The 13,152-nt window shown below is 42.6% G+C and overlaps 1 protein-coding gene across 1 annotated transcript; it reads left to right on the top strand.

The window, feature by feature from the left end:
- Positions 1–11,997: 11,997 nt before the first annotated feature.
- FNDC10 (fibronectin type III domain containing 10) lies at positions 11,998–12,795 on the top strand. The gene has a single exon (XM_040421583.1). The coding sequence runs from the start codon at positions 11,998–12,000 to the stop codon at positions 12,793–12,795; it is 798 nt and encodes a 265-aa protein (XP_040277517.1).
- The last annotated feature ends 357 nt before the right edge of the window (positions 12,796–13,152 follow it).

Here is a 13,152-nt window from a genome sequence, read left to right as displayed (position 1 = left end):
TGCGGTTGAAACAACAACCCAAACCGCGGGCAACTGTATGCGGCTCCCAAGGAGTCACGGCCAAAACCGTGGCCGTGACACATATACAACATAGATATAGGCATCTTATATATTTATATGCTTCTGCCTCCTCATATATTGAAACCTACAAATATAGACCTTGACTTACCCATATGGAACTTCCATGCCCTTCTTGTGTCGTATTGATGATGTCAGAGTATAATATAGATTATGTCAGTAAAGTGTGTAGAGAATCTTTTACATACCAGTTTTCTTATAGCACATCATATTTAACACATTTCTTGTAGATATGCCATAAATGTCCAGATGGGAGTAATCACAGATCACGTAGGGCAGCTCCAATAAGTCCAGTCTGTACCGTTCATTTTCGCACTGAATTTCTTACCAATCTCCTATGTATTCTTTGTCTGGAACAAAAAATAATAATCTGTGCTGTTCGACTGAGACATGTTGAACATTCACATCCACACTGATTGTTAAATATGAGATCAGGGTCCAATATATTAGTAGAAAAGTTGTGCTAAATACATTCAAAAACAGAATAACTTCAAAGCTCCATTTTTGAAAGTTCAGGCCGTAACATGATGATTGTCTTCAGAGCTATGATCTGTGACATCAAGTAAAATCAAATAAGAGAGGAAACTGTGGAGAAAAATAAAATACAAAATAAATATTCCAATTGCAGTGATCCCTCAAGATACAATGGCCTCAGGATACAATATTTTCAACGTACAATGGTCTTTTCTGGACCACCGTAAGGTGAAATTAGACAACATACAATGTTTCAGACTTAGATCCAACCAATCAACATGGCCATTTCACTGGTAAAACACCTTTTTTTGTTGTCTAGTAGATCCTCTGTGGTGCTAAATGTTCTGTACTGCCCCCTGTCTGTGCCAGGGTGAGCTGCTCCTTTGGACACCAGTTGAGCGGCGACTCCATTTTATTTTTCTGGTACATGTATTTATTATGTAAGACCCTGAAGAAGCTCCTGCCCTCACCATAGGAAGTCATTTACAGCTTCCAGCATCTATTCCTGTCTGTTTTACGTAAGGACTTTCTTTATGTCTTGGTTATCTGCTTATTTTTCTTACTTATTCTGGGATGGAATTTTTTAGCTTTGGAACTAATTACTGGTTTTCCATAGATTTATGGACTCAAGTTACAATGGTTTCAACATATAATGGTCATCCCGGAACCAATACATTTTGTAACTTGAGGGACCACTCTATTTGAGATAAAATGCAGCTGAAAAATTGGTTAGAATTCTTGACATTGCATTAAAGCAGAGTTATCTAATATGTTGCCTCTTTTTCCATTTACATATAGTAGAATTACAATACTACGTTGGATTGTGTTTTGCATGACAACCAAGGGATGTCCATCTGTGCTGCAATCCATATTGTTATGGATGTCCTACCAATGTCTGTCTTATAGAAGTAGTGAAAAGGAATAAGACCCACAATCAATTGCTGGAAAGACAAGAGCCGTAGCTCCTTATTTTGCAGTGACCATTCCATATAAATCAATAGGTTAATATCTTGTGGTTAGTTTCCGCTGCATTAAAGGGTGTTCTGAGATTTAACTGATGACCTATCCTTTGGATAGGGTATCAGTATCTCATCAGTGGGGATCTGACACCTGGGTTCCCCGACAATCAGCTGTTTGAGAAGTCACTGGCACTCGCATTAGTGCCACACGGTCTTCTCACAGCTTTGCCTAGGCCATGTGACGTCACGTTCATCAGTCACGTGACCTAGGTGCAGATCAGCTCTATTGAAGTACTTGGGGCTGAGCTGTGATTTCTGTAAAATCTACTGCGTGCACCGGTTCCTTCTCAAACAGTTGATCGGAGGGAGTCCCGGGTGTCTGACCGCCACCGATCAGACACTGATGACCTATCTAGTGAATGCACTTCTAAATGAATACCAAATAAATTTGTGGGTGCCAAAATAAGGATATCTAATATCTATGTGGCTTTCGATATTGTATTGTAACTATAAAATGAGAAAAGTAAGCATTTGAGGTGTAGCTAGCTCCAGATTATAAACTGATACATTTGCTTGTGGATTCTCTGCACAATATTTCACTTCTTAGAGCAGCAGCTTATGCTCCAGAGCTGCTCTTCCTACTAGAAGTGGGAACAGGCTGTTCAATTCATTGTCAGCCATTTTGGATTTCTGTAGCTGAGTCTTGCACTGACTTCCTTCCTTCTTTCTTCCCATCTTTGATAGCTCTCCCCATGTACAAAGTCATACAACAAAAGCTGTCAATCACTCTGTGTGTGGGGAAAGCAAGTGCCCTAAGTTCACTCTCAGTCCTGGCAGCATTTTACATGACAATACTGAACGAAATTAAAGAAAGCGATATATCCCTTAGCTCAGCATCCCTTCTCTATTCTATGCGAAAGCAGAAACCATTTCTATCCTGGATATATGCTCCCTGAAATCCACACCTTGGGTTGGAAATGAAATCTTTGGGTGTTCCATTATTATCATTGCAAATTTGCAAATACAGAAATTAATTGAACAGAAAACAAATGCATATAAATATACACTCACCTAAAGAATTATTAGGAACACCATACTAATACGGTGTTGGACCCCCTTTTGCCTTCAGAACTGCCTTAATTCTACGTGGCATTGATTCAACAAGGTGCTGATAGCATTCTTTAGAAATGTTGGCCCATATTGATAGGATAGCATCTTGCAGTTGATGGAGATTTGAGGGATGCACATCCAGAGCACGAAGCTCCCGTTCCACCACATCCCAAAGATGCTCTATTGGGTTGAGATCTGGTGACTGTGGGGGCCATTTTAGTACAGTGAACTCATTGTCATGTTCAAGAAATCAATTTGAAATGATTCGAGCTTTGTGACATGGTGCATTATCCTGCTGGAAGTAGCCATCAGAGGATGGATACATGTTCTCATTCTGTTTATGCCAAATTCGGACTCTACGATTTGAATGTCTCAACAGAAATCGAGACTCATCAGACCAGGCAACATTTTTCCAGTCTTCAACAGTCCAATTTTGGTGAGCTCGTGCAAATTGTAGCCTCTTTTTCCTATTTGTAGTGGACATGAGTGGTACCCGGTGGGGTCTTCTGCTGTTGTAGCCCATCCGCCTCAAGGTTGTGCGTGTTGTGGCTTCACAAATGCTTTGCTGCATACCTCGGTTGTAACGAGTGGTTATTTCAGTCAACGTTGCTCTTCTATCAGCTTGAATCAGTCGGCCCATTCTCCTCTGACCTCTAACATCCACAAGGCATTTTTGCCCACAGGACTGCCGCATACTGGATGTTTTTCCCTTTTCACACCATTCTTTGTAAACCCTAGAAACGGTTGTGCGTGAAAATCCCAGTAACTGAGCAGATTGTGAAATACTCAGACTGGCCCGTCTGGCACCAACAACCATGCCACGCTCAAAATTGCTTAAATCCCCTTTCTTTCCCATTCTGACATTCAGTTTGGAGTTCAGGAGATTGTCTTGACCAGGACCACCCCTAAATGCATTGAAGCAACTGCCATGTGATTGGTTGACTAGATAATTGCATTAATGAGAAATAGAACAGGTGTTCCTAATAATTCTTTAGGTGAGTGTATATCTAATATATAAAGCTGAGTGTATGTATGTGTGTGTATGTATATACAGGTGAAACTTGAAAATTTGAATATCCTGCAAAAGTTCATTTATTTCAGTAATGCAACTTAAAAGGAATTGCATTAAAGCAACTTAAAATTACAATATTGTGAAAAGGATCAATATTCTAGGCTCAAAGTGTCACACTCTAGTCAGCTAATTAATCCATACCCCCTGAGCAAAGGGTACCTGAGATTGTGACTTTGGGGTTTCATAAGCTGTAAGCCATAATCATACAAATTATAACAAATAAAGGCTTGAAATATCTCGCTTTCCATGTAATGAGTCTATCTCATATGTTAGTTTCACCTTTTAAGTTGCATTACTGAAATAAATGAACTTTGCACGATATTCAAATTTTTCGAGTTTCACCTGTATGTACAGTGGGGGAAATAATTATTTGACCCCTCACTGATTTTGTAAGTTTGTCCAATGACAAAGAAATGAAAAGTCTCAGAACAGTATCATTTCAATGGTAGGTTTATTGTAACAGTGGCAGATAGCACATCAAAAGGAAAATCGAAAAAATAACTTTAAATAAAAGATAGCAACTGATTTGCATTTCATTGAGTGAAATAAGTATTTGAACCCCTACCAACCATTAAGAGTTCTGGCTCCCACAGAGTGGTTAGACACTTCTACTCAATTAGTCACCCTCATTAAGGACACCTGTCTTAACTAGTCACCTGTATAAAAGACACCTGTCCACAGAATCAATCAATCAAGCAGACTCCAAACTCTCCAACATGGGAAGGACCAAAGAGCTGTCCAAGGATGTCAGAGACAAAATTGTAGACCTGCACAAGGCTGGAATGGGCTACAAAACCATTAGCAAGAAGCTGGGAGAGAAGGTGACAACTGTTGGTGCGATTGTTCGAAAATGGAAGGAGCACAAAATGAACATCAATCGACCTCGCTCTGGGGCTCCACGCAAGATCTCACCTCGTGGGGTGTCAATGGTTCTGAGAAAGGTGAAAAAGCATCCTAGAACTACACGGGAGGAGTTAGTTAATGACCTCAAATTAGCAGGGACCACAGTCACCAAGAAAACCATTGGAAACACATTACACCGCAATGGATTAAAATCCTGCAGGGCTCGCAAGGTCCCCCTGCTCAGGAAGGCACATGTGCAGGCCCGTCTGAAGTTTGCCAATGAACACCTGAATGATTCAGAGAGTGACTGGGAGAAGGTGCTGTGGTCTGATGAGACCAAAATAGAGCTCTTTGGCATTAACTCAACTCGCTGTGTTTGGAGGAAGAAAAATGCTGCCTATGACCCCCAAAACACCGTCCCCACCGTCAAGCATGGGGGTGGAAACATTTTGCTTTGGGGGTGTTTTTCTGCTAAGGGCACAGGACAACTTATTCGCATAAACGGGAAAATGGACGGAGCCATGTATCGTGAAATCCTGAGCGACAACCTCCTTCCCTCTGCCAGGAAACTGAAAATGGGTCGTGGATGGGTGTTCCAGCACGACAATGACCCAAAACATACAGCAAAGGCAACAAAGGAGTGGCTCAAGAAGAAGCACATTAAGGTCATGGAGTGGCCTAGTCAGTCTCCGGACCTTAATCCAATCGAAAACCTATGGAGGGAGCTCAAGCTCAGAGTTGCACAGAGACAGCCTCGAAACCTTAGGGATTTAGAGATGATCTGCAAAGAGGAGTGGACCAACATTCCTCCTAAAATGTGCGCAAACTTGGTCATCAATTACAAGAAACGTTTGACCTCTGTGCTTGCAAACAAGGGTTTTTCCACCAAGTATTAAGTCTTTTTTTGTTAGAGGGTTCAAATACTTATTTCACTCAATGAAATGCAAATCAGTTGCTATCTTTTATTTAAAGTTATTTTTTCGATTTTCCTTTTGATGTGCTATCTGCCACTGTTACAATAAACCTACCATTGAAATGATACTGTTCTGAGACTTTTCATTTCTTTGTCATTGGACAAACTTACAAAATCAGTGAGGGGTCAAATAATTATTTCCCCCACTGTATGTCCGCTAAAGGAATCCGCACCGTCGCATTTACAATCACAAAATTTGGCGCACAGGTACATTAGGTGTCCGGGAAGGTTTTAGACCAGGTCTCAGCTCTCTAGTTTTAAATACATAAAGGGAATCAACAAGGTAAAAGAGGAGAGAATATTCAAAAGAAGAAAAACTGCTACAAGAGGACATAGTTTTAAATTAGAGGGGCAAAGGTTTAAAAGTAATATCAGGAAGTATTACTTTACTGAGAGAGTAGTGGATGCATGGAATAGCCTTCCTGTAGAAGTGGTAGCTGCAAATACAGTGGAGGAGTTTAAGCATGCATGGGATAGGCATAAGGCCATCCTTCATATAAGATAGGGCCAGGGGCTATCCATAGTATTTAGTATATTGGGCAGACTGGATGGGCCAAATGGTTCTTATCTGCCGACACATTCTATGTTTCTATGTTTCTATGTTTCTAGTTCCTGAGATATTCCCAAAAAATGCATTAGCCAATAGAAGCCTGGTCACATGACCCTTATCAGCCAATAGAAGCTCGCAGGCTCTTAGTCTCCACATACACACAATTTTTCACTAGGTTTCCATAACTAACCAGCCATTTTTCTTCACTGCTGTAGGTCAACTTTAAAGGAAATCTGTCACCAGGATAATCGCTATTGAAGTAAAGCCATGGCCTAATAGCACTTAGTACCTTATTTCCAGATGTGCCTTTGTTCCAGCAATAGATGTTTTTTATCCTCTGAATATCCAGTTTATTTGGTATGCAGATGAGCCAGTAAGGTGCCCAGAGGGGCGTCACTCTTGCAGGAAGGAGCCCAGGCGCGTCTCCTGACACAATGTGTCCACCCACCCCTCCTACATCACATTCAAGCCATAACTCTGCCCCCCTTTCCCTTGCTCCCAGCATGAGCGTGAGCTTGGGCACTAGCAGGGGGGAAGTGTCTGGGCGCTTTCCTGAAAGAGTGATGCCCCTCTGGGCACCTTACTGGCTCATTTGCATACAAAACAAACTGGATTTTCAGAATATAGAAAACATCTATTGCTGAAACAAAGGCACATCTGGAAATAAGGTACTAAGTGCTATTAGGCTATAGCTTTACTAGGGAGGTAAGAGTATAGGGACTTAAAGTATAGGCCCGAGGTTCCTGAGGCTGGGGGTCGTCCTTCTAAGGACGAGTGCCCCGACTACAGCAATTGAGGCATTTACACTGACTAGACTAGGTCAAGTAGGGCAAGCACGTAGGGAGAGTGATTGACCTGATTAGGCTCCTCCCCAGTACATACAAAACGCCCCCTACAACACAGGAACGTTACCAGGCCTATCTCTATCTATCTAGACCCTATCCCCCTTCCCTAAATAGCGCAGGAGTTTACTTTACTCCACTGTCTCATTTATTTTAATGATAGAAATAAAAGTTAAATCTTAACTTTAATACAACAAGGCACACTCGGTACAGAATATACACTATTTGAGACTACTGAGAGTAACTATTAGTGGGTCTACCTAATTTAGACACCAACTATAAACGTATGAAATAGGCTATAGCATTACTTCAATAGCCATTATCCTGGTGACAGGTTTCCTTTAAAGGGGCCGGGCGCTGTGGATGACACTGTTAAGGGAGCGGAGTGCTGTGGAGGTCACAGTTCAGGGGGCAGGTAGGGTGGCCATTTAAGCCACCCTCAAAAGACAGACTTAAAAACCCCGCCCCAGGTCCCGCTAAGCCAGGCGCCCAATCAGCCGGCGGGGATTAAAAAAATTAAGGTAAAAATCAACTTCTGTCAGCTGCAGGGGTGGGAGGGAGGGTGACTTTCTCCCTGCAGCTCACGCTCAGACAGCACAGTGCTGCTGTCCGAGAGTAAGCTGTTCAAATGGACATCCCTGTGTCCGTCCAGGTCCTGCACTTGACGGAGGACAGGGAGTCTGAAAGCCGGACTGTCCGGCCTAAAACCAGACCACTGGCCATCCTAGGGGCAGACTGCTGTGGAGGTCACAATTAAGGAGACGGTCCGCTATGGAGGTCAGTGTTAAGGGGCAGATTGCTGTAGAGGTCACTGTTAAGGAGACGTGGTACTGTGGAGGTCACTGTAAAGGGAGGAGGGGACTGTGGAGGCCACTGTTTAAGGGGCAGCAGGGTACTGTGAGGCCACTATTAAAGGGGCAGTCGCTGTGAAGGTCTCTGTTAAGGAACAGGGAATGTTGGAGGTCACAGTTAAGGGGACTGTAACCTATGGTCAGTGTTAAGGGGGCTGTAGAGGTCACTGTTAAGGGGGCAGGCTGCTGTGGAGGTCACTGTTTTTTAAAGAGGGTGGGGTGCTGTGGAACTCACTGTTAAAGGGGCAAGCTGCTGTGAAGGTCAAAGTTAAGGGGGTGGGCTGCTGTGGAGGTCCCATTTTAAGGAAAGGTCGCATTGTGGGGGGTCAATGTTAATGGGTGGGGAGCTTTGGAGGTCACTGTTAAGGGTACGAGGTACTGTAGATGTCAGTGTTATAGTGGATACTGTCGATATCTTTTAACGACACACACAAACATTAAATAGATAAAATATACCCGTGTGAAGCTGGGTCCTTCAACTAGTATATATATATATATATATACACACTCACCTAAAGAATTATTAGGAACACCTGTTCTATTTCTCATTAATGCAATTATCTAGTCAACCAATCACATGACAGTTGCTTCGATGCATTTAGGGGTGTGGTCCTGGTCAAGACAATCTCCTGAACTCCAAACTGAATGTCAGAATGGGAAAGAAAGGTGATTTAAGCAATTTTGAGCGTGGCATGGTTGTTGGTGCCAGACGGGCCGGTCTGAGTATTTCACAATCTGCTCAGTTACTGGGATTCTCACGCACAACCATTTCTAGGGTTTACAAAGAATGGTGTAAAAAGGGAAAAACATCCAGTATGCGGCAGTCCTGTGGGCAAAAATGCCTTGTGGATGCTAGAGGTCAGAGGAGAATGGGCCGACTGATTCAAGCTGATAGAAGAGCAACGTTGACTGAAATAACCACTCGTTACAACCGAGGTATGCAGCAAAGCATTTGTGAAGCCACAACACGCACAACCTTGAGGCGGATGGGCTACAACAGCAGAAGACCCCACCGGGTACCACTCATGTCCACTACAAATAGGAAAAAGAGGCTACAATTTGCACGAGCTCACCAAAATTGGACTGTTGAAGACTGGAAAAATGTTGCCTGGTCTGATGAGTCTCGATTTCTGTTGAGACATTCAAATGGTAGAGTCCGAATGTGACGTAAACAGAATGAGAACATGTATCCATCATGCCTTGTTACCACTGTGCAGGCTGGTGGTGGTGGTGTAATGGTGTGGGAGATGTTTTCTGGGCACACTTTAGGCCCCTTAGTGCCAATTGGGCATCGTTTAAATGCCACGGGCTACCTGAGCATTGTTTCTGACCATGTCCATCCCTTCATGACCACTATGTACCCATCCTCTGATACTACTTCCAGCAGGATAATGCACCATGTCACAAAGCTCGAATCATTTCAAATTGATTTCTTGAACATGACAATGAGTTCACTGTATTAAAATGGCCCCCACAGTCACCGGATCTCAACCCAATAGAGCATCTTTGGGATGTGGTGGAACGGGAGCTTCGTGCCCTGGATGTGCATCCCTCAAATCTCCATCAACTGCAAGACGCTATCCTATCAATATGGGCCAACATTTCTAAAGAATGCTATCAGCACCTTGTGGAATCAATGCCACGTAGAATTAAGGCAGTTCCGAAGGCAAAAGGGGGTCCAACACCGTATTAGTATGGTGTTCCTAATAATTCTTTAGGTGAGTGTATATATACTTACCAACATATCACCATGTACAGAATTAAAGCTACAATGGCGGTAGATGTAGACCTAGTCTCACTTCATGGACCTAACTATAAGTTTATGAACGTCAAAAAAGAAAAGTATACTAGAACCTTCCATGTTACACTATTACAATAGCGGACCCCAAGACAAAGGCAGTGGTCATCACATTATGGGTTTGTTAATGTTTTGCTACTTTTGTGTTCATTAACGTTATGAACGGATCCGGTTGTATTATCTTTAAAATGGCAATGACGTATCCGGCATGAAAACCATTGAAAGTCAATGGGGGACGGATCCGTTTTCTATTGTGTCAGAAAAAATTGATCCGGCACCTGCATCCTATACCGGACAGAAAACCGCAGATTCTTTTGGTTTGTTCTCCGGTATGGGAATGCAACCAAATGGAACTGAATGCATTTAGGAGAATTCCTTTGTGTTCAGTTCAGTTTTGTCTTTATTGACAATGGATGGGGACAAAACGGAAGTGTTTTTCTCTGGTATTGATATCCTCTGCGGGATCTCAATACCGGAAAAGTTAAATGCAAGTGTGAAAGTAGCCTTAAGCCTCATTCACACGTCAGTGTTTGGTCAGTGATTTCCATCAGTGATTGTGAGCCAAAACCAGATTGGAGCCTTCCCAGACATAAGGTATAAGGGAAAGATCTGCACTTATTCGGTGTTTAGAGCTGCACCTGGTTTTGGCTCAAAGTCACTGATGGAAACCACTGACCGAACACTGACGTGTGAAGGAGGCCTAACACAGCAAGGGCTGTAGATTCATGACATTGGTTTGTTGGTAGCTTCTTTTTTTATTCTTTTGATGGATTTTGAAAAACATGCGTCCTGTAAAACCCTTTCATATTCTTTATTGTACTGTTCCCAACTTGCATTGATCCCAATTTTCTATACAATATTTAACCCACTGAGGAAGAAATAGGGATCTATTTCGAAACGCGTCTGGAAACTACGGTTTATTCATAAAGAGTCCGAAACTTTCAAGCATGGCCATGCACTGTTGAAAGACACCGATGAAAATACCTTCTTGAAAGTACGAATGAAGATTTACAGGTGATCGAATTTAATAACGGCAATATCCGTAAGGAAGGCAAACTTCGACTTTAGTGAAAAAAGGTCGAAGATTCATTGCAACTTCCAGCTTGCGACTTTTCAACTTGCGATTTCTTGAGCCTGTATTACATATTATACGAAAAAAAGGTAACAGCTCGTCTCGCGAGAATAGGAGCGATCCATCGGAGCTCCGATCTATTTTATCAGCAAGCAACTATATCCTGCCATCTATACCTGAGGTAAGCGCCTTGACACGTGGGACGCCACAAGCAAGCGCACTACTAAACAGTGAGTACTCAACAAGTTATAATATAAGATTGATTGCTATGAACTATATCAAATAGGATTTACCAGTATACTGGGACTTACCCATCCAGCGGGACTGATCTATATAGCGGGACTTTTGATATCATTCAATTTCCTGCGTTATTGCGGACTCTATTGATCAGATAGCGAATTCACAATCCTACTTAGGAATTTGTCCATCGCATTTTTATGTCTACGTATGTTTTTATGTGTTAATTGTAATAAATTGCACTTTATCTGCTTGGTCTCTCACGTGAACCCATATGTTCGAGTGCCGGTCTATTTCTATATACAATATTTTATCTCCCCTTAAAATCAATCTGTATATAAACTGATTTAAAAACATGAGTCCATTTCTCAGGATGACTAATGAGACGATATTTACTTGTAATGGGATTATTTCTGACGGTAAATCTCATATTAATAAAATGGAATGAATACTCCATTGGAATGATATAGCGGTATTCTGTAATACTAGCAATATTTTCCCTAAAGTAACTTTATCTAAATGTTCTTCTTGACTTCTTTTGCAACCAGATTGTGCTTCATCATTAAGAGCATTCAGATCAGGAAGCTTTTCATTGTCTTGCAGCTTCTCTTCAACTCACATAGGTTGATTAGAAATAAGTAGCTGGTTTTAGATGGTCACCAAGACCAGTGTCTTGATGGCTTTACTGTATTGTGGATCTATAGCTGTGTGCTGCAGGCAGGCTAGGCATGGGTTAAGAGCTACTGCTTTTCTATTGGAGATCAGGAGGAGGCTGCACAGAAAAACGCTGCTTGTAACCAACATCAAGAGAAGATGCAGACCTATTTCAGGTTAATATGTCCAAAACGTGGCCGTTACAGTGTATTGGAAGAGGCTCTCCAAATCAATATGCAGTGCTTGGCACAGGGAGACAGAGCTGCTGGATTTCACCCCTCATTCATGGCTGTGGGTAGATGCCACAGCTTCTAGGAGATGGAGAGACTGCTGCAGCTACAGAGGAAGCCTATATATTGCAATCCACTCATGCAGCATCTATAAAAAAGTGACCTTCATTTACAGGAACATTAGGACCCTGTGTAATCAGGTTTGAATTACTGGGACTTCCTACCTTGGATGCGGTGGGTTTCCATTAGTCACCATGATCAATTTATACTTTGGGACCTTCCAGTCTTTGCTGCTTCTTTGCCTCTTTGAATGGAGACCGATGGCTGCTTTGGGGGGCTGGCAGCGAGTACATGGACATCGAATGCTGAGGAGCAGCGGATCATCTTCTTCTGGGTTGGGGTCTTCATCATCAGCATCTACACTATCTCAACACCATAAAAGAGGAGCTACCTCGGTAAATATAACTAGACAAAGCAAGCAAAGTAACTTACTACCAGATGAATCTATTTGCCCCTACAAAGTGTTCAGTGAGGGGCAGGAGGGCTACAAGAAGGGCATTTGTTTCAGGACCATGGATAGTGACTTCCGCTGTGACCAAAGAGAATGCAATCTGTACAAGTCAGGGAGGTCTTTGTTGGCTAACGTGTTAAGAAATAGCAGCGTCCTCCTACAATGGCAACCACCAGCTCCATACCTTGCTGACCTGAAAGGGTTTTTAATCAACTGCTCTTGGAATGGCACTTTTACTCGTTTCCAATGTGACAGTGTCCAGCTAGGTGTGAACTGTAGAGACTACCTCCTAACCGACGTGCATGACAATGTCAGGTACAGAATCTGCCTGCAGACCCTCTTCAGTAACAGGACGTCTATGGAAGAATGTGTGGACTTTAGTGTGGAGCCTGTGGGGATGCAAGATATTGTCATTGCCATGACTGCCGTTGGGGGGTCTATATGTGTGATGCTGGTCATCATCTGCCTCTTAGTGGCCTACATTACAGAAAATCTGATGCACCCCGCCTTTATGCACCCATCCACAAAGAGGGGGCCGTGATATGTTCATTTCTGAAGGTTCGTGAACGGACACTTGAGATTCGTATTTGATAGACCAACACCAGTGTTCAGATGGACTATAATCACAAAACGGGGACAACATCACTGTGAAGTTAGGACATCATTTAGAGAAAAGACTATACTTTGTGCCAAATAAGTGAAACGGACACGGATATCATTCCCAACAACCACACGATTGCCAGCTGTTCTAGAACTACAAGTTCCAGCAGGTGCAGACGCCCTGTGACTTGTAGCCCTACCATAGTTGACCCCTTTAAGGTTGCTTATCTCTGCTTTAAATAGCTAAATAGCAAATGTTACTGTAAGCTGTAGGTGTTTAATCACTGCAAAGACCGGC

The sequence above is a fragment of the Bufo bufo genome, chromosome 1 (genome assembly GCF_905171765.1).
Source record: "Bufo bufo chromosome 1, aBufBuf1.1, whole genome shotgun sequence".
NCBI classification, from domain to species: domain Eukaryota; kingdom Metazoa; phylum Chordata; class Amphibia; order Anura; family Bufonidae; genus Bufo; species Bufo bufo.
The sequence above is the reverse complement of the archived record's forward strand: the minus strand, read 5'-3'. Positions and strand labels throughout refer to the sequence as shown.